This window comes from Odocoileus virginianus, chromosome 7 (genome assembly GCF_023699985.2).
Source record: "Odocoileus virginianus isolate 20LAN1187 ecotype Illinois chromosome 7, Ovbor_1.2, whole genome shotgun sequence".
NCBI classification, from domain to species: Eukaryota; Metazoa; Chordata; class Mammalia; order Artiodactyla; family Cervidae; genus Odocoileus; species Odocoileus virginianus.
The window spans coordinates 21,921,678-21,947,935 of record NC_069680.1 but is presented as its reverse complement, the minus strand read 5'-3'; the positions used below and the strand labels follow the sequence as shown (position 1 = coordinate 21,947,935).

The window sequence follows — 26,258 nt, the reverse complement described above, 5'->3', positions numbered from 1 at the left end:
TGCCCATTTTAAAATCAGTTGGTTTTTTTGTTTTTTTTTTTTTTTTTGCTATTGAGTGACATTACTTCTTTACATATTTTGGATATTAACCCTTTCTCAGACATATGGTTTGCATATGGTTTTCTCCCATTCCATGAGTTGTCTTTTCATTCATTTTTTGTTTGATGTTATCCCACTTGTTTATTTTTACTTTTCTTCCTTTTGATGTCAGTCAGAAAAATTATTGCCAAGGCCAATGTCATGAAATGTTTCCCTATGTTTTCTTGTAGGAGTAAAGTAAAGTTTCAGGTCTTACATTTAAGTCTTTAACCTATTTCAATTCAATTTTTGTGAATGGTGTCCAGTTTAATTATTTTGCATGTGAATATCTCAGTTTCCCAACAGCACTTAGTGAAGAGACTATCATTTCCCTATTGACTATTCTTGGCTCCCTTGTCAAATTATTAGTTGACTGTACACATGTGGGTTTATTTCTGGGCTCTCAGTTCTATTCCATTGGTCTTTGTGCCCGTTTTTATGCCAGTACCATACTGTGTTGATTACTACAACTTTGCAGTATAGTTTGAAATCAAAAGTAGGATGCATCCAGTTTTGTTCTTTCTCAAGATTGCTTTGGCTGTTAGGGGTCTCATGTGTTTCCAAATCAATTTTAGGACTGTTTTTTCTATTCTAGTAGAAAATGCCAATGGAATTTTGATAGAGATTACACTGAATCTGAAGATGGCTTTGGGTAATATTTTAACACTAATTTTTCTAAGCCATCAACCTGGGCTATCTTCCACTTATCTGTGCTTTCAATTTCTTTTATCAATGTCTTAGTTTTTAGTGTACAGATCCTTTACCTTCTTGTTTAAATTTATTCCTTAGTATTTTGTTGTTTTTGATGCTATTATAAATGGGATTGTTTTATTTCTTTTTTAGATAATCTCTATTCGTGTATAGAAACAACTGATTTTCATAGGTTGATTCTGTATCCTGCAACTTCACTGAATTAATTATTAGTTCTAACAGTTTTCCGGTGGAATCTTTAAGATTTTATCCAGGAATTTTTTAAACAAATGTTTTGAGGTAAACTATTTACCTTGAGGGAAAATAACCATAAACCTAATTTAAACTAATTCAACCACTTCCTATTGCCAACAGAGGGAGTATTTAGTGACCAGTGATTGTATTTACATTTACATTAAATTCTGTGAAGATCAGCTTGGTAGGATCCTCAAAAGACTATGTAAAACAATCACAAAAAGATAATAAAACATTTCTTCACCCTTTACTGTGTGTCAAGGAATGATCTAAGCTCTAATGTATTAGCTCATATAATCCCACAACACTTTTTTTGAAGTAGGCCTAGAATTATTCCTATTTTATAAATGAAGAGAGAGACACAGAGAATTTAAGTGACTTGCCCACAGTCATAGAGCTAGTAAGAGGCTGGGTTGGGATTCAAATTTAGAGGAGGCAAATTATACTAGGGACCCAAATCCCACCAACAGACATGTTTTGTTTTGTCTGTATAAAGTTTTAGAAACCAACTATTACATACAAAAGTCCAGATTTCCAAACTCCCTTGAAAACTGGGCGCTCTGGCAACACTGGACCTCTGCCCCATTAGGAAGTAGCAGAAGAGCACCTTCCCGAGTCATCATACGCTCTTTCTCAGGCACACACCGCCCATCTCTCCCTTGAAGCTAATGAGTGGCCAGTTCATGTCACATGACTTGGCACCTGCAGGAATTTGGAAGTGTGACCCCTGCCTTACCCAAACATTCCAGAGTCAACTACGTAGACCTACCACCTGAAACCCACATGCTTTTCCCTCAAAAACCAAATTGGTTTTAAACCACACCCTGTGTCCCACAGAATGACCCACAGATACTTACCTTCAGAGCAGCTGTCCCAGCATACTGTCTGCTAATGGAGTCACCATTGTTGGCCCACATTATCTGATAAATCCGATTGCATTTCACCGGTAATGGCTGCTCTGGGGGCATCACACCTAATTTTTTCAGCTAAAATGAATACATTGGTAGATTAACTGCAGATAAGCCAGGAAACCATAGCATAAAACATATACTGCAGAGAAAGGAAGCATATGCATATACAATTTAGAACCCTTCAGGAAATGTTTTCAGACTTTTTCAAAGTAAAGTACCACTTGAAAGACAGCTTTATGAACTGCTACATCTGAATAAATAGAATAAAAAATTCATACTGTTCTGGTGTTATTTTTAATGTGTAGACTCATATTACTGTACCTTTCTTTTAAATTTGGCTATGAAGTGAAGCTAACTATCAAAAAATCATATAGAAACAACAACAATATTAATAGTAGCAGAGCAGTAAGTGCTCAGTAAAGGTTAAGTCTGGTGCCATATGCCAACAGCTTTCTAAAATAAATGATCTCATTTATTCCTCATAACAAGTCTATGCAATCAATACTCTTAGTACCCTCATTTTATGGATGAAAGGAAAGAAGTCTGGAAAGGTTGAGCCCTTTGCATGGGGTCAACATCTAGTATGTGGTAGGGCCAGAGCTTGATCACCAAAGCCTAGCTGCTTCAATGCAACAGAAGACGACTTCCTCTAAGGATAGTCACAAGGCTCTATCAGGAAAACAAAACAATACACCATGCTAGGAATTCAACCTTGGGAATTCATTACCCAGGTGTTGGAAGGATGAAAGATCTAAAAGGAGACACAGAGGTAAGAGATATAATAACTACAGGAAACAGTTGCCACCAGGAGGGTTGGGGCACAAAGGGAAGAGGCTGGTTCTGTGATGCCAAAGGACTCACAGCCCCAGAGAGGGTGGGATGGGAATATAACAGGTGAACAAACTTGTCCCTTTTCCCTCCTTCAGCCTCATAGTCTTCCTGGAAAGCCCCTACTGGCAGAGCCTGATATGGAAGCAGGTGGTCGAGCAGAAAGGTGGCGTGCAGACCCCATGCCCCAAGAACAGGCGAGAGGGTGTGTAGCTGAGAGAAAAAAGTAAATGACTACACAGTGCCACCCACTACATTATTAAATTTTGAGCCTCACGTTTTTTAAATGAGTACTTAAGAAAACACCACCTGATTCAACTGATTTCTAGCAAAGGTTGTACTTTCCAGGTTTTAAAGCAACAAGAATGGTTGCATGCTGTAAATGTGCTATGGCAGGAAGATTTCAGAGATGAATTTCACAACCCAGTGGGCTCCAGATTACCTGTTGCTCCATGACCACTCGTGCAATGGCAGCTTGGACCACATTGGTGCGATCCAGGCAGTCCATGCAATTAACACGAAAAATCCCTTCTTGCTTACATATTACTCCAGCTTGATCAACCCTTTTCAAAAACAGTATGCAATTACTTTACAATAGGAAATACTTAAAAAGTTTTCAAAACCAACAATTCTTTACAGTATAACGGTAACAGCAACACTGGTTATCTATTTGCTTGGAATATCATGTGGCAGGCATTACTGAGACCTTTGCAGACTTTATTGGTAATTTATACAATAACCTGACAAGGAAGATATTACCCTCATTTTGAAAAAAAAAACAAAAAACTGAGATGCAGAGTGATTTTCCTGAGTCATGCAAGTACTAGGCAGAGCTGACACAAACCCCAGCTATGCTTTTCTACACATTTAAAACCAGAAGGCACTTTAAAACAACATCCTGTTCCCTGGTTTTTCCCTTCAAGCAGAAATGCATCTAAATGAGCTTGTACAGACTAATTCACTCTACCACCCAGGGTGGAATCATGAAACTTGCCTCACTCATCTAATTCCTCTGGCCACCTGTGGCCTTAAAATCTAATCAAATGTTCTCTTCTGTCCTTTGAGCCAATTTCTCCTTCCTACTCCTCCCTCCTCCTCCTCTTTCTTCTCCAGCAGTTTTTAAATGTCTCAAAACTGAGACCAAATACCTCTAAGCTTTCCTTCCCATGTTAGGGACCAAGAAGAAATGTAGAGGACAGAGCATTAGAAGGAATTAAATAACAGGCATAGAGCACTTTGCTCCATTTTGCCAATCATCTGACACCTTCTTCCTGTTCAAAGCTAACAATACCTAACAACTAATACTTTTGAAAAGGAGAATAGGAATCTGGAAGTGAAACAAGAAAAACAAAAATTCTTTCCCAGCCTGCTATTATTTTAACACTTATAGTACTAGACAAAAACATATGCTTTGACAGACCTAGAGCTTATCAAACTGATTTCTTATGAAATACCTACCAACACCACTTCATGTCAAGAATAATGTCATGAATGGCATCTGTTAGTGTTTGGACATTCTCAAACTTCATTCCTCTGCTAAAATACATGCCAAAAGAAATAAAAACATCTTTAAGAATATTTTTTAAGCTTAAGATATGATATCTAAGATTGCTTGGAAAAATTAAAATTATTACTGTAAATATGAGATTAATACTACTTTAAATTATATGGGAAATTATATAAATATTTACAAGTAATCTGCATTATGAGAGAAAATATGCTTAAGAATACACTGAAACACATCACAGCCACCGGAAGCTTCTTTCCCCACCAAAGTTTTCAATACCTAGGTAAATGAACCAAAACTAGAGCCAGGCTTAAGACAAAAGAAATGTGCTTTCAGAATACACACGAGTTAAAATTACCATCAAAATGATCGTTGCTTTCCAGATAACTAGTGAACTTATCCCAAGGGAGAGCATTATTACTAACGGAGTATGAAGACAGGCCAGCAGGATGTTTTAACTAAGGGAACGCTATTGCTTCTGCCAGGCTCAAACTCAAGCAGAAAGAAAAAGCTCCATTAATTAAGTGAAGGAAAAAAGGAACTCTGAGTCTTGAAGTCATTTTGGAACAAAAAGACTGAATATTTCAGGAAGAATTAACTTTTATTAATTTTTAGGTAAAATAAAACCAATATGAAAATGGAACTAAGAAATGATCATCCTCTCCTTTCTAACAATGAGAACATGATTTTCTTCCCAATAAAAAAGAGAAGAAAACCTAAGGTCTCTGTGGCAGCAACTACTACACAAACTGGACCTGATCAAAACTCATCTCAGGAAGCCATCTTTTTTTTCTCTTTCTTTTTTTTAAATTATGAAAGTATGATAACACATTTACAGGAGACTTGGAAAATACAGAACAAAGTTACATACAGTTCTACTATACATTACAATTCTTTTAAGTAGAAAAATTAAGATTTTTATTTGGAGTTTCAATATCAAACTCTCAAAAATTAATAGAATGAATATAGTTGACCTGAAAAGCACTATGAACCAATTCAATATAATTAAGATTTATGCAATTTTTCAGGAAGCCGTCTTACCAGTGCTCATGGAAATCAAATGAAACATAGGTGAGGTGTGAGTTGTTAAAGAGCAACACTTGTTTCAGGTAAGCATCACCAATTATTTTCTCTCTTCCTGCCTGGTCTACCAAATTAATAATAACCTGTGAGAGTGGGGAAAAACAAAAAAGTTCAGTTAATCAGACCTGAGACTCATGATTTTCACTGAATTTATTTAGAGTTATGTTTTAGAAATACTTTGTACCTAGACTTAGAAATTAATCCACTCAAGCATCAGTTTTTTCCCCTATAAAATTAGATTTTCATTTGTTACACTTAGGTTTATGAGAATTTACATCAATGGCAAGAATAGTTTTACACATTACATACATGCAATAACCTGTTAGAATACATAATGAAAACAAGTTCCTTTATGATAGATATTTTAAATCTCTAGAATAATTTTTAAAGAAATATACAAGACCTACATGTTAGACACTACGAAACATTGCTGAAACACATAAAAGAAAACCTGAGTAAATGGAGAGAGACACCATGGTGCCGGATGGCAAGATTCAATATTGTAAAGATGTCAGGGCTCCCCAGCTTAATCTACACACTCAACAATTCCAGTGAAAATTCAAACAGGATCTTTGTAAAGACTTGGCAAGTTAATTCTAAAGTTTTTCTGGAAAAGTAAATAATATGGGAAAAATTTTGAAAACCAATAAAGGACTTGTCTCACTGAAGAGCAAAACATATGTTAAATCTAGTGATTAAAACTATGGTATGAGTGCAGAAAAATGAACGACTCAACAGAACAAGACAGATGGCCAAGACAAACCTATGAACACAGAGGAATCTAAGCTATGATGATATCATTCGCAGAGAATATGGACTATACTATACACAGACTATACTGTAGATACTATATATTACTATACTGTAATATACTATAGTGGCATACTATAAATGACAATGGGATAACTGTCTATTTACATGGGGGGGGACTTAAGTTAGCCCCTTCATTATATATAAAAGAAATTCTAGATGCATTAATGATCTAAATATTTTTTCAAGTTATAAAAAAGCAAGAAGAATGTCAGCATGATTTTTCCCTAATTGTAGGATGTCACAGGATTTTCCAAGCATAATAAAAATCAGAGAGCACAAAGAAAAAGATGGACAGATGTGACAACATGAACATTTAAAACCTCTGTGTACCAAATGACAGTATAAGCAAACATTAAGAAAAATAGAGGACTACCTAGGAGAATATACCTGCAACACAAAAACCGTTAAAATATAGAGTGCTATAAATGCAGTAAGAAAAATACAGGTAAAGGATTCAGAAGATATTCAGAAGAGAAAATAGACAAATAGCCAATATACATGAGATTTGCAACTTTGTTAATAATGATATGTAAATTTTAAAATAGAAAGCCAGTTTTAATCTATAGACAGGAAAAAACCGAATACTACACATGGACAGCATGGTGAATATGTGGAGAAATGGGTACCAGCTCTTGCTGCTGACAGTATAAACTGGAATGATCTTTTTGGAAGCAACTGAGTGGTGGGTATCAACCTAAAGTTAATCTAATGTGTGATCCCTTGGACTGCAAGGAGATCAAACCAATCAATGGTAAAGGAAATCAGTTCTGAACATTCATTGGAAGGACTGATGCTGAAGCTCCAATACTCTGGCTGCCTGATGTGAAGAACTGACTCATCGGAAAATACCCTGATGCTGGGAAAGATTGAAGATAGGAGGAGAAGGGAACAACAGAAGATGAGAGGGATGGCATTACCAACTTGATGTACATGAGTTTGAGCAAGCTCCGGGAGTTGGTGATGGACAGGGATGCCTGGCGTGCTGCAATCTATGGGATCACAAAGAGTCGGACACAACTGAGCAACTGAACTGAATGTTTGATCCAGCCATATCACTTCTAAAAATTCAGTCTATACAGCACATACATATTTCAAATCATGTAAAAGATGTTCTTTGGGGAATCTTAGAAGAGCAAGCAGAAACTATATCCTAAAGGTCCACCAATGGAGAACTTGTTGAATAATAGCCATCAGCTACTATGTGAAAACAGTTGCAGAACAGTGTATATGGTATAGCTTATAGCCTTCTTTTGACTTAAATTTCGAATGCATATATATGCACGTGTCAAGATGTTTCTTTGCTGCAAATAACAAATCCCTGACTCAAATCTCATGACAGAAGTCTGTTCTGAATCTCAGAAGTCTGGAGGTTGCATGGTTCTGGAACTTCTTTATTCAGTAGTTACCAATACCAGCTCTTTTGTTCTACCATCTTTCACATATTGATCAATCCTCAAGCTAATGAACTAGCCTGGATAAAGCTGCAGCAGTTACCAGTCAAATCCAGACACAACCACCACAGAGGGACTGTGGGTTCCTGCATCTCTTTTTATTAGAGCAGGAAATCTTGCCTGGAGCCTCCCAGCAGACTTCTCTTCACATCAGACCTTGTTGGTCAAAGTGCCAAAAACATGCGTTGGCCCACACCTATACCAACCACAGGCAAGAGCAACAGTAGCGACACCATGACTGAGTCAGACCAACCATATAACCACCTCCCAGAACAATTACCCAAGGGATGAGGATGGATAAAAGGATACCCTTGGGGTACCGTTAGAAAGCAACAGGTGACTGCTAATACCTACACCCATAAGACTGATGTGTACAAACAGGTCATGAAAGTCAACAGGGAGCAGGAACAAGGGTGGTCAAGAGGTTATTTCTTCTACTTTCTTTACATACCTCAGTATTACTTCAATTTTTATAACAATTAGGTGTTACCACTGTAAGTAGGTGATACTACTTATCGGCTCTGTTGAGCTTAAACGTGTCTGACTCTTTTTAGCCCCATGGACTGTAGTCTGCCAAGCTCCCCTGTCCATGGGATTTTCCAGGCAAGAATACTGGAGTGCGTTGCCATTTCCTCCTCCAGGGGATTTTTTGGCACTTGACTCAGGGATCAAACCCAAATTTCTTGTTTGGCGGGAAGCCCACAATACTACTTTAACTACACACACTGCAAATACATGAAATTTTTTTCAGATTGTAAAAAATTCAAATGTGGATAAAGGTCATGTCCTTCCTGAGCACACCTAGTCCACAGGTTTCCCGGAAGGTAACTCCTGCTGCAAGTCTGAAGTGTACCCTTTCAGGTCATCTAAGCACGTCCCTTCAAAAGTGTGCATGCCATGTGTGGGTGAGCACACACATATATATGGAAGAGAACTGCATATGTATAAATGGCACAGTTTTGTTTTGTGGGATTTTTAAGTGGTAACATGCCATATGCTGTTATATAGTTTTCCTCTCACTCCACTATATGATTTTAAGATATTTTCACATTAGTACACACAGATGCATCTTATCATTTTTTTTCATCTTATCATTTTTAACTATTTGTATTCAACATTTTAGATATGCTGTACTTTATCCATTGAATGCCTAATGAACAATTTGGGTTTTTTAAATGCTGCAATAAAGGAGGTTTACACATGCCTCCTTGATTAAACATGTTTCTCTCAGGGAGCTTTAAGTTTTTTGTTTAATTTGTATAAGAGTTATGGCTGCTCCACATCCTCGAGAAAACTTGTATTTTCATCTTTTTTATTTTAGTCATCCTAGTGTGTGAGTGGTGGTTTTAATTTGCATTTTCCCAATGATTAACAAAGTGGAGTACCTTTTCCTGTTTATTGTACTTGGACTATCCTTTGCCATGTAGAATCTGCTCAAGTCTTTTGTCCAGTTTTCTTTTGAGTTGTACACCTTTTATGAATTTGAAGGCATTCTTAATGTACTCTAGATATAAGCCCTTTGTCATATATATGTGTTCTGCAACTTTCTGAATTGCCTTTCCATTCTCTTAATTGTGCTTTTTAATAATCAAAAATTTCTTTATTTTAGTAAAGTCAAATTACCAATTTTTCACTATGGTTGGTACTTTAAAAATCTTATTTTAATAAATAATATACCACTTGTAGTGTTTTAATATTGAAAATATATAATAATTCAATAATTTTCATAAAAATCAAAATTTAGTAAAGTCTACTTTTTTATTACAGTTAGTTCTTTTAAAACCTTGTCTAAGATTCAAGGTCAAAAGGTGGTCTAAATGCAATATCTTCCTTTAAAAGGCTTATTGCTTAACCTTTCATATTTAGATCCATATCTATCTGGAACTGATTTCTGTATATGGCATGCAGGGCCAAAAAGCAAATTACTATACTAACAGGATAAGCATATTTCATTTTGATTGATAATACCATTCAAAAGTGGCCACAGCAATTGATGCTCCTCCCAGCGAAGTGCTGCTGCTGTTCAGTTGCTAAATCATATTCAACTCTTTGCAACCCCATGGACTGCAGCACACCAGACTTCCTTGTCCTTCTCTAGCTCTCGGAGTTTGCTCAAATTCACGTCCACTGAGATGGTGATGTCATCCAACCATCTCATCCTCTCTTGCCCTCTTCTCCTCTTGCCCCCAATCTTTCCCAGCATCAGGGACTTTTGCAATGAGTCAGCTCTTCACATCAGTTGGCCAAAGTACTGGAGCTTTAGCATCAGTCCTTCTAATGAATATTCAGGACTGATTTCCTTTAGGATTGATTGGTTTGATCTCCAGCAATGTGTGGCAGTTCTCATTTCCCCAGTTACCTGCCTTTATTTCTTCTTTTCACACTTTATATAACTGTTTCCAATGTGAGGACTTCCTTTTTATTTCCCTGCTGGGAAAGTCTTTGGGACTGCAAAACATTTATATATTAATTTTGCAAGAACTAAAGTCTATTCAATATTGAGTCTTTCCATCCAGGAACATGATATTGTCTCTCCATTTATTCAGGTTTTCTTCTATGTTCTCCAGTAGACTTCCCCTCCCAACACCCCCCTCCCCTCATATATATGCTATCTCTCTTGTATGTTCAATAGATTTTAGGCTATATCTTCCTGTTTGTGCTGTGGTTATAAAAATGCATCCCATGGCATTATACCTTCAGACTGGTCACTGCTAATAGATAAGAAGAGTCACAGATGATTCTATATTAATCTATATGAAATCTGGTCATCTTGTTGAAACTGTATTCACCCAACAGTTCTCAAATGATTTTGGTTTATATGTTCACATATCTACATATTGACTGTACGAAAACATAAGAAAGGTTTGCAGAGAAGAAAAGATACTGAAGGATATTTCTAATTGTTACCTCAAAAGGTGGACCTAAAAGATGCCTTTCATGTCTTACTCTAGATATTATCTCAGATTGTGATAACTGATAGTAGTAGACTAATCTCATCTAAAAACAGTCTAAAATAGCTGACTCAATAATTGTTATTGAATACTAAGAATACTCTTAGCTTATGTGTTTCTTAACTTCATGACAAATGCCATTTTACTTAATTATGAGCTGTATGTTGTTATCTTCATTAAATTTAAACAGATGCACAACCATTTCTAAAAATGTGAAGGAGCACTTATTACTACAGATGAAATCCCACCTGTTTTTTGTAAATTTTCAGTTGTTCTTCAAAATGGGCACAGAAATAGGCAACCGTGTCCTTTTCACCTACGAAGAAGTGATACAAAATCTATTTTTCCTTCCCATGTTTAAGACAGAGCTTAGTGTCTATTCCATCTTTACTCTTCCTTTAAACACTAACAGCCCAAATGTAACTAAGAATGTCTAAAACTAGTATTTTAAAATGAAATGCTAAGCTGAAGATTTGAGTTCTCTTTTTTCCCCAATTAGACTAAACTGAAACATACTGAAGATGTCAACTATGAAACCATGGCATTTATTTATATATTCAACCAACTTGTCAGAAAAGGTTTCATGTAGTTTATAATAAATTAATAAAAAGCCCTTAAAGCAATATTAAAAATTAAAGTTTGCTGAAGTCTCATAAATATGAATTAAGTTTTGAGTGAAAAATATTCTGTAAACAATTTTAAAATCAGCCCCTTTGAGTAATCTAATTAGATTAATATGATTTAGCTATTCCAGTTAAAATATTTGAAGAAATTAAATCCTTAATATTTCAAACAACAAACCTTTCACAGCAAACATCTGAAAAGAGATTCTACCTATTCTGCGAAGACACTGTCTCATTAAGGTATTTCCTGCTTCCACACATACTGGCTATATTTACACTTTTCCAAAATTAAGCACTGTAATAAAGTATTCTTCAAAGAAACAACAAATTAAAATCTGTGAAATTAGCTATGTGATGTTCTACTTTGCAATTTTTTATTGTTAATTACTTAAATTGTCAGCAACCACTATTATTAATGCTTTTGAGATTATTATATCACTATTAAATCTTAGTGTACCAGCTACTGTCTTAAATGAACTGACAAATCCAAACCTATGAAGTATCTAGGATTTTAAAAACATCTCCTCTGAAATCATCGTTTGCAAACCAAGTAACTGACAGGCTTACTTCTGTCCAGCCGAGGTCTTGGATTGTATCTATACCCAACCTGGCTCCAGAAGACCGGCACAGAGCCTCGTGTCTGAATAAACGACAGAGTGTGATTATGCACATGAATTAACTGCTCAGTCTCCACATAATTTGCAACATTTCCATTTTTATCCACTCCTCTTCGCTTATAACGCATTCCTAAAAAAAAAAAATTAAAACAGCAAAAATTTTAAAAATTAGTCTGGTTTGGGGGAGAATGGATACATGTATATGGATGATCAAGTCCCTTTACCATTCACCTGAAATTATCATAATAATTGTTAATTGGCTACAGCCTGATACCAAATAAAAAGTTTTTTTAAAAATTTGTGTCTTTCAGGATAGCCTTGGGGATCTAACATGCAACTGCTAGGCAGCACAGTATCAACTTACCCCAAATCATGCCTGCATTCACCAGTGTTTTTTTAAAAGTTGAAGCTGAGATAATGCCTGTGAACTGAAAGAGGAGGGTTTTCCCAAAGGTGCTCGCACTAAGGATTTACTACAGTGATATAGGCTGTCAGGTAGGAACAATGGTATTTAGAAGCACATCCCAAGTGACTTTCTGCTCTTTTCCACAATATACCTCCTTTTCTTTCCCCTTTTGTTAACACTCTCCCATTCACTTCTCTCCAAAAAATTGGGCCCCAATTACACCACACTACTGAGAGTCACTGAGCACTTTGAAGCTGTTTTTCCAAATCCATTATTGCCATTAGCATTTCAATTCATCTGCGATGCTCCATTCTTGCCTGGATCTGATTTGCACACTATTACAGCCCTCCACCTACCTGCTCTGTGTCTACTTCGGCGTGAAATGAGAGCCACTAGAAATCGTGGGTGAATGTCATCTACACAGGTGGACTCCTGAGGCGGGGTCTCTGGGCTGCTTTTCTCATCATCAGATGACTCATTATAATTAACCACAAGCTCTTCAATCTGCACAAAACCTTGGATGATGGGGATGATCCAAAAGTCCACATCTCGTGTCTGAAAATAATACGAACACCATGTTATTTCTCTTCCGTACAGCACTGCTACTTCCTTAAAGCCAAGCAGTGGACATCACATACTTGCTAGCTTATTAGAAGCAGAAACCTTCCATTCTTTAACCATATTTTCTGCTTACTGGAGAACACTGAGGAAAGAAGGGAGGGAGGGGGCAGAGCCTTTCATTTCCTTTATGGTGGTCATTCAAGAGGAGCTGCCTGAGGGACCAGAGCATAGGAGCTAGATGGCTGGGTACAAATACAGGCACAACCACGTACTCCCTCACTCAGGAGAATGACTTAACCTCTCCAGGCCTCCAGACATTCTGCTTTGTGAAATAAGACAACAACTTCATAAGGTTACTGTGAAGGTTAAATGAGTAAAATATAAAATGCCTGCCTGCTTATAGTAAGGATTTAACAAATGTAGCTAGTACAGTTATTCCTGTTGGTATAAAAAAAGATATAGCTTAAAGGTTGCTTTTTAACTCACAATTGTATTAAGCCTTTAGTAAAACCAACTTTGATCACTTAGTTATGAAACACAAAGGTCTATTCTGCTTTCTAGTTTAGACAAAGTCTTGCTTTGCGCCCAGCTAAAATCTAAGCAGTCAATGAACCAAAAAAAATCATTTCCATAAATATTTTAAAAAGTCATCCAATGTAATTAGATAAGTATTAATTAAAAGCAAAGATCTCCTCTTAGTCTTTGAGACTAAGAATAGTCAGAGAATTTCTCAACTGACTGTATCCGGGGATAATAAAGGATGAAAAGTGCTCCAGAGAAGTTGTTCTTTGTCCCTCTTTCTGCCCTGTCTCCATATCTGTATCTACCCTTAATACAGATCTCAGCATCAACCTCAAATCCACCCCTTTTTTTCACAACCATGTCTTCCAAGTCCCCTCACAGTTCTGTTTTATGGAGCCTGTAGACAGGATCTCAGGAAGGTGATTAGAGTTGAAAACAGTGAGGCGAAGGATCTATGCACATTCATTATTTTCATTACCATTCTCATTATTTGTAATTTTGTTCCAGCAATAAATGCAAATGAGGAAACAGGAACATTTAATCACTGGGATTCCCTAGCGGCTCAGACGGTAAAAGAGTCTGCCTGCAATGCAGGAGATCTAGGTTTGATCCCTGGGTCATGGAGATCCTCTAGAGAAGGAAATGGCAACCCACTCCAGTATTTTTGCCTGGAAAATCCAACGGATGGAGGAGCCTGGCAGGCTACAGTCCATGGGGTCGCAGAGTTGGACATAACTGAGCAACTTCACTTCACTATCTCACTAAAGGAAAATTGGGTTTCAACATTTCCAATGGGTAAAAACAAAATATCTTTTAGAGGAACTCTATGGATATTAGTTCCATAGCTTTAAATTATGAATGTCCTACGGGAACCTGCTAAAAAGATAAGTCTGTGGCCATATAGTTGAATTGTGAACTGCCTTAAAACAGTACCTTGGTTTCCCTAGCTAAATGATTCCCATTCTACAGGGTAAAACATTATGTGAGTTTTAAAATTTCTTTTAGTACAACTTAAAAATATTTGCTTAACAATTATAACTACCTTAGAATATTTCAGAAACAACTACTCACACCAATCTCAGTAAGGTCTTGTATCATATATTTATTCCAAAAAAATCGGTCATCAACCTGAAAGAAGGTAGAAAACAAATAGGTCAGAAACATGTTGTTTCAGTTCTCCCATAGAGGCCAAACAGGTCCATAAATTGCTCTGGGGGCAAACCCTGCTCTGAGCTGTGAGGTGTACCTTTTGCCAGAGGGGACGGGGGTCCTTCTCTCCAGCACTTTGCCTCTGCACAGAATTGGTCAGGTCATAGGTCAAGCTATAGTAAAAGGATTCTGAGTCCATGAACATCTTCAGCAACTCCTCAAGTAATCTTCTCTCCAGCTTCTCCTTTTCTTTACTTTCCTTAACCTAGAAGAAATGTATCTACTATTACTGCAGGAATTAAATGCAAGGCATTATGTGGATACCACACAACTCCCTAGGAGAAAAGTGAAAAATAATCCCAAGGATATGCAGAGACAGTGCTTTAAGATGATGAGTAGTCTGAAAATAAGTCTCGTAGCAGGAAAGTCGCCCCTCCATTTAAAACTAATCAAAGATGAATTCCAAGCCCATATCAATCAAACTCTTACTTTCTTTTTATTAGGAGCAGACACATTGGATTTAATATGCGTAAAGGTCTTCAGTAGAAACTTTGAGTCATCAGGAGATGGTATAATCTTCTCTGGTTTGTTAATTCCAAAATGATGCTTCTTACAGAGCTACATAATTAGGAAGAGAAAGAGAATTCATTATTACTAATATCTGCTTGCTAAATTTTCTAGCATGAGTGCACAAGTGTAGCTACTGCTCAAGCATCCTGGTTAAAACCTCAAGAGCAAGTAAAATGACCAAGTAGTCCACTGATATTAGAAAACACAGCTGTGGTTTCAAGGATTAGAAAGCTACAGCAGAGCGCAAGCCAAAAAAACAGGGCAGGATATACTTAGGGGTTATAGTAAGCTCTTATCTAATAAAACTGAAGAATAAAATGCTCTGGTTGGGGTTCATTAATGCTTTAAAAACTGGCATCGGAGATTTCCCAGATGGCTCAGTGGCAAAGAATCTGCCTGCCAATGCAGGAGCCTCAGGAGGCTCCTGGATAGAGAAGATCCCCTAGAGGAGGGCATGGCAACCCACTCCAGTATACTTGCTATGGATAATCCTATGGACAGGGGAGACTGGCGGGCTACAGTCCATGGGGTTGCAAAGAGGTGGACACGACTGAAGCGAATTGAGCACGTACAGGCACACAAGATTAAAATTAGTGCAATAAACACATTTTCTATGCTCTAGGAACATTTCTTTACAGCAATCTGTGCTAAACATTAGTGCTAGTTAATGGAGTATTTGGGGTGAGAAGATGTCAAAAGTCTGCTCTATTAGGAATCTTAAAATCTGGACATTTCAATTACTCTTTCCCCTTCTATCCTCACACACACTGATGAAATCAACATAAAAACACATTCATTGGGTCCAGAGATTAAATTTGGAGAACCAGAAAGTTGGAGCCGCAGGAAATGAGCAGTCTAACCCACAAAGGTGAGGAAGAGGATGGAAAGGTTTAGACAAGAGAAAGGTACAAAGGTTTTAGAGACGACCATCTGGTTAGAGTTGAGCATTTTACATATAATTTCATGTGACTCAACACATAAACCAAACATTCTGAAGGGGACACATGGATTCTATTAATCATATGCAGACTAACTCCAGTTTTTCAATACACTGGTTTTATTGCTGTGCTAAGTGGCAGAACCCTGTTAGGAGGTAACATTTACTATATGCTTATTATTAGTAGTGTCTTACTAACAAAATCCAACCAGTCCATCCTAAAGGAGATCAGTCCTGAGTATTCATTGGAAGGACTGATGCTGAAGCTGAAACTCCAATGCTTTGACCACCTCATGCGAAGAGTTGACTCACTGGAAAAGACCCTGATGCTGGGAGGGATTGGGAGCAGGAGGAGAAGGGGACGACAGAGGATGAGATGGCTGGATGGCATCACCAACTCGATGGACATGAGTTTGAGTAAACTCCAGGAGTTGGTGATGGATAGGGAGGCCTGGTATGCTGTGATTCATGGGGTTGCAAAGAGTCGGACACGACTGAGCAACTGAACTGAACTTACCAAAGAACTATTACTAGATAATAAAGAGGATGAGAAAAACAAGGAGAGCAAAAACTAGTCCCAGTCTTTTTTTTTCTTTAATTATTAATTATTTACTTTTGGCTGTGCTGGGTCTTCACTGCTGTATTGGGGGGGGGGGGGTACTTTCTCTAGTTGCAGTGAGCTGGGCCTACTCTAGTTGTGGTGCACAGGTTTCTCATTGTGGTGACTTCTCTTGTTGCAGAGCACAGGCTCATCCCAGACCAGGAATTGAATCTGTGTCCCCTGCACTGAAAAGTGAATTCTTAACCAGTGGACCACCAGAGAAGCCCTAGTTCAAGTTCTGATAGTAAATTATCCTTTTAAAAAAGGAAGGAGGCTGTTCCGATCAAATTGGAAGTGGAAACTGATAACTGAACCAAGAATTTAGATGTAATGCAATCTTACGGGTTTTATGTCTTTTTAAAGCTCTGGCTATCAAACACTCAATTTACATGGGTTTCACAACATGACTACAACTTTACACTCCTCCTGGCCTACCAAGGGAAGACAAGGGAACCAAAGGGCAAGTAAAAAAGATCTACAGTCATCCTGCTGAAACCCGAACTAACTTAAATTTTCCTCCAAGAGTTTCCTGGGTGGCTCAGAGGTAAAGAATCCACCTGCAAAGCAGGAGCCACAGCAGATTCTGGTTTGATCCCGGGGTCAGGAAGATCCCCAGGAGGAGGGAATGGCAATCCACTCCAGTATTCTTGCCTGGAGAATCCCATGGACAGAGGATACTGGAGGGATACAGTCCATGGGGTCCCAAAGAGTCGAACATGACTGAAGCAACTTAGCACACACACAAGCAAAACTAACCAGATCATGACATGATGGGGAAGGAGACAGAATCAAGAATATGGATGTTGCTCCAGCAATTCTCTCTGTTCCCTTCTTTCTGCCTGATCACTAGACCAGCACAGAAACACACTGATATTTCTCTCCTCTAACACCTTCCTGTGCCAGCTAGGATCCTACTTCTTTATAACCCTCAAATTCCTCTCCTCCTGTTCTCTCCCCAGCCCACTGCAACTTGGCTTTGGCCCCCACCACTCCACCTTAACCTATCTTCAGTGTGACCCATGTGGTCTCCTTGGCTAAACACAATGGCGGGTTCCTGGTCCTCATCTTAACTGCTCAGTAGCATCTGACACAGCTCCTCTGTCCCTCATCCTCTCTGATACACTGTCTCACCTGACTTCCACTGGCACTCTTTACCTCTTTTACTGGTTCCTTCCCAACCGTTTCACTTCCTAACATCTTGGCACCTCCAGATTCAGTCCTGTCTACATTCACTTTCTCAGCAATTCCGTCCAGTCTCCTGGCTTCAAATACCATCGACACACCAATCCTTCCCTCTCAACGGTATATTTCTAGCCCCGCTCTTCTCCCAAATTCTAGAATCACAAGCGCCAACATTTCAATTCCGATTTCCATCAGGCACCTCACACTCAACACATCCAAAATGAGACCCTCATCTTCCCTCCCCTGCCTTCATCTCCTGTGGCTCTCTTCCTTTTGCTTACTCCACTCCACCCACATCAGCTACCTGCTGTTCCTCACACGTCAGGGCTTCTTCCACCTCAGGGCCTTTGTTCTAGCTGTTCATCCTCTTCCCAAATGTTGTTCAGTCACTCAGTCGTGTCCGACTCCTTGCAACCCCGTGGACTGCAGCATGCCAGGTTTCCCTGTCCTTTACCATCTCCCAGAGTTTGCTCAAACTCATGTCCATTGAGTTGGTGATGCCCTCCAGATATCTCCCGAGATATCTCACCATAATCGCCACCCCTGGCACTCCACCCACCACTCTTACTGCACTCAATTTTTATTTCCCATAGCATTGATTACTTTTCAACATAAGACATAACATAATCATGTTAATGTTTATTGCCTGCCCACGTTCACCAGAGACCTTTGCTTTATTGACTCATCTCTCCAGGGGCCTTAGCAGTACCTGGTACAGGAGGTCACAAAAAAAAACCTTTGTTAAATGAATGAATGGGCTCTGATGTTACAAATGTGAAGTGGTAAGCTCCAGATTCACACATATGTCAGAAGAGTAGTCTTGGTAAACCATCACTTCCCTTCTTCCATGAATACACCTCACATCCATTTGACGTTGGTTAGCACAGAATTCCTGGGACAGCCAAGAAGCTCTGTTAGTCCCCTGTTGCTGCTGCACTTTCTTTTTTAAAAAAAATCTGAAAACATGCCTCAAACCTAGTTATAAGATATTACAATTTTAATATTCCAACAGAATATTATGCACCTGTCAGATACAGTTATTCCTTAAGAGCATTCAAGCCAGCAAGATTTTCCCCCAGGAATACATCAAAGATGATTCTAACTATCTAGCTATTCTAAAGTAATCTTGTAGCGGCACACCTAGCCTGCACCCACACTCTCCTCATCCGCAAAAGGACGGGAGCTGTGTTCTCCGCAAGGCTAGCCTCCCAGCGTCTCCCCTTAAGCGTCAGCACCTTGTCCGTCATTCACTCCCCTTTACTCTACTGAGAGCTCTCTATGAGCCTCTTTCCTACCACCTTGTAACACCACTGAAGTTTACTGAACCTTTTTTTTTTTTTAATCATTCCTCAACCCTGAAATCTCTGTGCCATAGTCCTTGGAACTGTGAGGGTGCTAGTCTGACTGGGGTAGATCAAAGAGTGACAGCCCAATGCAATTCCTGAGGCAGAGTGAAACAAGGACACCCGCCCCCCTCCACTCTGAAAAGGACAAGTCATAGAATGTGGCAATAATGATCACTTCCTGCTGTCTCTTCCTCTGGTCCCCATGAAACCCATCTCCCTGGGCTCTTACCAGATCTCTGACTGTTCCTTCTCTGTCTAGCATCTCTCTCTCTCTCTCAACATGATGGTGGTTCCTGACGTTCCATCCTTAGCTCTCTGCCCATCCTTCATGTTCTGCTGAGAACATTTCATCCCCTATCCCCTGGAGAAGGGAATGGGAACCCACTCCAGTATTCTTGCCTGGAGAATCCCATGGACAGAGAAGCCTGATGAGCTACAGTCCATGGGGTGGAAAAGAGTTGGACACGACTCAGTGACTCACACACACACACAACCTCATTTTAACTCCTACTATGTTTAACTCCACATTTCTAACTCCACTCTTTTGCTCTGAGCTCATGACCCAAAAATACAACATTTCCCCACTATTGGCACTAGTCTGTCAAATTCAGCAACTCCAAAACTCAACAACGCCAATTCCCAAATCTTGTTCCTTCTCCCGTATGCCCTATCTCAGGCAATACCACCAACTGTACAACTTAAGCAAGAAATCTTCGAGTCATCTTCCTTTACTCTCCCTGATAAAGTCTCTTCTATCAACCCCAACTATTTCATGCTGATCGCTATTGGGTTAATTCAGATCCATATCTTTTGCCTAAACCATTGCTTCTCAAGGGAGGTGCTGCTGGCTTAACAGACTGAAGAATTGTTTTATGCACAATCATCTCACTTAGAGCAGAAAACCTAACAGCCACCTTTCATGAACTGGGGAGTCCACTCCAGCACCAGGCTTCAAGTACTGAACAGGGATCCAGGCTTCCATTTAGTGCCCTTTATTGTGTAGAGATGGCCTGGAGAAGGGAATGGTTACCCACTCCAGTATATTCTTGCCGAGAGAATCCCATGGACAGAGGAGCCTGGTGGGCTACAGTCCATGGGGTCGCAAAGAGTCGCGCAAGACTGAGTGACTAACTTTCACTTTCTTTCACTTTATAGGGACCAAATCTCCACCGACCACTGCCTGCTTATGGATCCAGAACCTAGGAGGCCTATGGCCTCTATCTGACCTACTATTCCATTTTTGGTCCATGAAGATAAGATGCAGTTTCCCTCTAGGCCTGGCAATGTCTTCCTTGTTTTTCTTTTCTTTTTTTTAAATCTACACTCCTCCTGGGCTTGGAACAGAGTTGATAGAGGCCCAATATCCCTTAACGTCCTTACCAACAACTTCAAAAAAATGCTAAAACTTGAAAGTTTATTTTTAAAGTTTGCTACAAGTTCATCTAATGATAAAATAAACCCAAAAGAGACATGAGGCTACTTATAGTTATCATTTACCTTCCTCAGAATGAATATTTATATGATTCTTTAAGAAGTATGAATGCATAGTATTGTAGGTTAACATCCCAGACTCACTGTCCATATAATACAATACATGGAATAATCTTTTAGAAAGCCCTCAAAACCTGAATTGTAAAATAAATACAGCCCCAAAGGTTTCAAATAAGGATTGTGATCTGCATAGCAAAGCATAAAGTCACCACACCATCTCTCTTAAAGTTGACTTTTCTAAAGAGAAATTTAAAATTACTTTAAACATAAAAATTTTCAATGAATATTTTAGAATCACTCATATATATAGTTAGTGGTAAAGAATCTGCCTGCCTGCCAATGCAGGAGATGCAAGAGACCCAGGTTCGATCCCTGGTTCAGGAAGATCCCCTGGAGAAGGCAACCCACTCCAGTATTCTTGCCTGGAAAAAATCCCATGGACAGAGAGCCTCACGGGCTACAGTCCATGGGGGTTGCAAAGAGTCAGACACAACTGAGCACTTGTCAGTGACAGTCAGCATATATATATATATATATATATAGTTAACTTTAGAAAAGAAGGCATGACAACTCATTTTATAAATTTATTTATTTTTAATTGAAGGATAATTGCTTTATAACATTGTGTTGTTTCTGCCATATATCAACATGAATCAGCCATAGGTATACCTATGTCCCCTCCCTCGTGAACTTCCCTCCCACCTCCCACCCCATCCTAACCCTCTAGGTTGGCCCAGAACCCTGGTTTGAGTTCCCTGAATCATACAGTAAATTCCCACTGGCAATCTATTTTACGTATGGTAACGTATATGTTTCCTTGCTACTCTCTCCATTCATCCCACCCTCTCTTCCCCCCCGACTCCCACACCGTGTCCACATGTCTGTTCTGTGTGTCTGTTGCTGCACTGCAAATAGGTTCACTATCTTTTTAAAGGTTAAGTTCAGTCCTACCAAGAAATAAGAATATAGAAAATAACTTCTCGAAATTCCTTCCAGTCCTAAAATGCTTTGTTGAGACAGAGCTCTTGGGATTATAACATATAGCGTGTACAGTAGGATCACCTTCCCTTTTCCAGAGGCCCAGCCAGTTCCACATAATATGTGCTTAGGCCCTTATCACAACATGGATACACACAATCTCAAAAAGAAAACCACAAGCATAGCACTCCCCTAGTATTTCTACTGCTCTAAACACTTACAGTTCACAACCAAGATTAAGGGCTGATGTTGCTGCTGCTGCTGTATAGGGAAAGGGAAATAAATGATTTTACTTTATAAGTTTATATCTATGTCCATCAGGAGCTAAAATTTTAAACAGATGTCTAATGGGAAACCAAATATGGAAAATGATGCAGTTATCTATTAAAGCAACGAGACACAGCAAATAAGATATGCAGACAGGGAACATAAGCCTATAAAACTTTAAAGGATGTTTTTCCAAAAGAAAGAATATCTATGTTCTCATCTATTTGAGCTCCAAAGATTCTTCATATCCTTGCATAGATCTTTTCTTTTTTAAATGGCACACTACTTTGAAAAACAGTCTGGCAGATCCTCAAAAGGTTAAACCCAGAGTTACTATATAATACAGCAATTCCATTCCTGGGTATAGAATTTCTTTTTCTCACAAGAGAAATGAAAACAATGTCCCTCAAAAACTTATACACAAATGTACAAGTTTTGTTATGTACAGAAACTTGTATATAAATAATATATCAATATCATTCACAAACAGCCCCAAAGTGAAAACAACCCAAATGTCCATCAACTGATGAAAGGATAAATAAAATGTGGTATATCCATACAAAGGGACAAAAAGAAATTAAGTACTGACACATGCTACAACAAGCATGAACCTTGAAAACATGGTGCTAAATAAAAGAAACTGGGCACAAAAGGCTACATATTTTATGCCATGTAGAAGAAATGTTCAGAATAGGCAAATTTAGATAGACACAGAAAGTAGATTAGTGGTTGCCTAGGATTTGCCTGGGGTTTGGAGGAAAATGAGTGACTGCTAATGAGTGCAGGGTTATTTTTAGAGTCATGAAAATGTTCTAAAATTAATTGCAGTGATGGTTACAAATCTGTGAACATACTAAACAAATCTGTGAATATACTAAACACCACTGAATTATGTGCTTTAAATGGATGAACTGTATAGTATGAAAATTATTTTAAGAATTGGCAAACATAATAAGCCATACAAGTAAAGTAAAAAGTCAACTGGGGTAGAAAACTAGAAATTCTATTAATTCCCAACTCTAACAAAATGCTTCTGCTCCAATGACAGTAGACAGATGAGGTCCTAGAAAATCTGAGAACAGTGACCACAATAAAGAGCCCAGGGGTCCTGAGGGGAAAGGTAGAAAGCAATGGATATTCAAACACAGACATAGATGTCCAAATTATAAAGACATACTAGAAGACCTAGGCTTCCCTGAAAGCTGAGTTGGTGAAGAATCTGCCTGCAATGCAGGAGATCCTGGTTCGATTCCTGGGTTGGGAAGCCACTGGAGAAGGGATAGGCTACCCATTCCAGTATTCTTGGTCTTCCCGTGTGGCTCAGCTGGTAAAGAATCTGCCCACAATGCAGAAGACTTGGGTTCGACCCCTGGGTTGGGAAGAGCCCCTGGAGAAGGGAAAGGCTACCCATTCCAGTATTCTGGCCTGGAGAATTATGGACTGTATAGTCCATGGGGTTGCAAAGAGTCACATATGACTGAGTGACTTTCACTTTCAAGAAGACCTCAGAGTCAGCTTCATTTAAGAAAGTCTTATGTGCATAAGATATATATGGTCATGAAAAATAACAGGAATTTTTTTAACTAATAGAAGTAGGAAAAATATGCAAAGATGCAAAATATAAAAACTACCCTGAAAATTTGAAATATTGCTCCTCCAAAGAGCTGGAGACAAATGGAAACCAGGGGACATGTGTATACCAATGGCTGATTCATGTTGATGTATGACAGAAACCAATACAATATTGTAAAGCTATTATCCTTCAATTAAAACTAAATTGTTTCTAAAAACCACAATATTGACAGTGATCATTTCTATGTGGGAGAATATTTTTCCTCCTCCTCAGTTACAATTTACTATATAATCAAAAATAAAAGCCCCACAAAAATTTATCATACTTCTAAATGCTCGTTTTAACTGGTGTTATATGGAAACTAGAATAAGAATCCCAAAGATTTAAATTAACATGTCAGAAAATAAACAAACAGTTCGTGATTTTCAACAGGGCTGTTCTTTGCCCTTCTATTGTTCACTGTTGTAAAGCTCCATTAACAGAAAACAGGATGAAAGGAAGGGGGGAAAAGGCTTAAATGCAAATTTCTAAAAATTATATTCTCTTGAGAGAAAGCCATGCCAAACTATCATTAAATTGGGATCTGGAAATATTTTATCTATAATCACATTTATCCCTAATTAGCAAGGGTCATTATATATTTCCAGCTCTTAACACAGACTGTTCTTTTAGTACCCTGGCAAATGCCATCGCTCAGACTGTCCAACAGTACTGTAAAAATACTCAGCTATGTGGGACTATCTCATTTTCATTTGTACGTGAAGATGATCTCATTCACTTGAGAGTGTCAAGAAAGAAAAGGAAAAGTCTTCAGAAAGAAGACATTTAAAAAGCTATCATCACAGTCACTTTTTTTTGTTTTAAAATTCCATTAAATGTTATTTCCTGAAGATTCCTCCCCCTCTACCACCCACTATCTATACAATAGTCAGCTGAAGCTCCAATACTTTGGCCACCTGATGCAAAGACCCAATTCACTGGGAAAAAATGCTGATTCTTGGAAAGAATGGAAGCAAAAGGAGAAGGGGTGGCAGAGGATGAGACGGTTAGGTAGCATCACTGATTCAAAGGACATGAGTTTGAGCAAACTCTGGGAGATGGTGAAGGACAGTGAAGTCTGGTGTGCTGCAGTCTGTGGGATTGCAGAGTCAGACACGACTTAGTGACTGAATGACGACAAATCTCAAATGATACAGACTGATGGCCACGAAGAGCATCTTCCTGAAAAGTCCAGCAGGCGTCCCATGCAGGCCTCTGGACAAGGACAGGTCATTTCCCCAGAGCTGGGGGTGCCAGATCTTCAAACTTATGACTAACAAGTGACCAAGGTGCTGAGGAGCTGGTCCCTGCTCTAAATCTAACTGCCCAGGCCCCCAGCTCACTGGTCAAACCAGCACGCTGCCCAAGGAGTGCTCACCCTCAAGGCCAAGACTGGCGACAGGAAGCCATGCTGATCTTTCCATTTGTCAGCAGTTATCCAAAAGACACAATTTACTGGCTTAATCAATGGATACAATTTATTTTAGTCTGCTCTTTGCTAAAATAAAATGCAAACAAAAACTGCAAACACTTGTTTTTAACAGGCCCAACTGCCACCGAAGTTACTTGTCTGAGGATCAGCAATAGTGAATAGTATTCTATCTCTGCTGCTGCTACTGATGCTAAATCGCTTCAGTCATGTCCAAATCTGTGCGACCCCAGTCTCTAGTACCAGTCAAAGGAAATAAGTACTCGAATCTTTTTTTTATTACTATAACAGAGTATCAGTGTCCTCCTAAATTCATTTTAATATTGGTTTGTTAGACTGTCAAACTTCCAGAAAGATCTGAAGCACAAAAATAACTATATTGTTATGGCATACTCTGTTTTATTGTGCTTCACAGATGCTTTTTAAGAAAAAAAAAACAAAAATTAAGAGGTTTGTGGCAATCTCACAGTGAACAAGTTTATTGGTACCGTTTTTCCAGCAGCATTTGCTCACTTCATGTGTCTCACATTTTGGTAATTTCCCACAAGATTTCAAACTTTCTCATTATCATCATATTTGTTATGGTGATCTTTGATGTTATTGTGAAAAGACTGACTCCCTGAAAACTCAGATGATGGTGAGGCCTTCTCTGGTAGCTCAGATTGTATAGAATCTGTGTACAATGTGGGAGACCTGGGTTCGATCCCTAGGTTGGGAAGATCCCTTGGAGGAGGGCATGGCAACCCACTCCAGTATTCTTGCCTGGAGAATCCCCATGGACAGAGGAGCCTGGCAGGCTGCAGTTCATGGGATCACAAAGAGTCAGACATGACTGAGTGACTAGGCACACATTTAGTATCTTAGCAATAGTATTTTAAAATTATGTATTTTTAGGCATAATGCTCTTGTACACTTAACAGACTATAGTGTAATATAAACATATCTCGTATATGCACTAAGAAACCAAAAAATTCATGTTATTATAATTATTTGCTTTATTGCAATGGTCTGGAACCAAACCCATAGTATCTCTAAGACATGCCTGTATGTATTTTTTTAAATAATTTAACCCTGTCCCCAAATTTCCTTCCCCAAAGTTCAGCCTAGAAAACACATACTGAGTTGTGGGGCAGTGGACACCATGCTCCCTGTTACTGCAGTCCAGGTAACAGGGAGGCAAGGTCAGCAGAGGGACACAGGAACAGACGGCTGCGTCCAGGTCCAGACACAGCACAAGCCGGCTGTGTGACGAATCCTGGCCAAGCCTCCAGTCTTCACCCGCGCAACATGGATTGAACCAGTGCCTACTGCATAGGATGGCCCAAAGGACGAAATGTGATCATCCATTTAGCCCTCAGGGCCTGTCTGGTCATCACACAGTGACCAAAACAGGCCAGGAC

General features: G+C 38.9%; 1 protein-coding gene across 3 annotated transcripts in view; it reads right to left on the bottom strand.

Annotated features, from left to right (window-relative positions):
* Window positions 1-26,258, bottom strand: part of INPP5F (inositol polyphosphate-5-phosphatase F) — an 89,677-nt gene that overhangs the window by 16,654 nt on the left and 46,765 nt on the right. For 2 of the 3 annotated variants that reach the window (XM_020907880.2, XM_070470288.1), the window contains 10 exons: window positions 14,935-15,063; window positions 14,543-14,710; window positions 14,368-14,424; window positions 12,570-12,768; window positions 11,758-11,937; window positions 10,816-10,883; window positions 5,311-5,435; window positions 4,221-4,298; window positions 3,205-3,325; window positions 1,881-2,009 (listed from right to left, as the gene is read on the bottom strand). In XM_020907880.2, the coding sequence (XP_020763539.2) occupies window positions 1,881-2,009; window positions 3,205-3,325; window positions 4,221-4,298; window positions 5,311-5,435; window positions 10,816-10,883; window positions 11,758-11,937; window positions 12,570-12,768; window positions 14,368-14,424; window positions 14,543-14,710; window positions 14,935-15,063 (1,254 nt within the window). Of the gene's footprint in view, window positions 1-1,880; window positions 2,010-3,204; window positions 3,326-4,220; window positions 4,299-5,310; window positions 5,436-10,815; window positions 10,884-11,757; window positions 11,938-12,569; window positions 12,769-14,338; window positions 14,425-14,542; window positions 14,711-14,934; window positions 15,064-26,258 lie in introns of those variants that run through there. The other variant, XM_020907883.2, reaches the window with a different exon arrangement.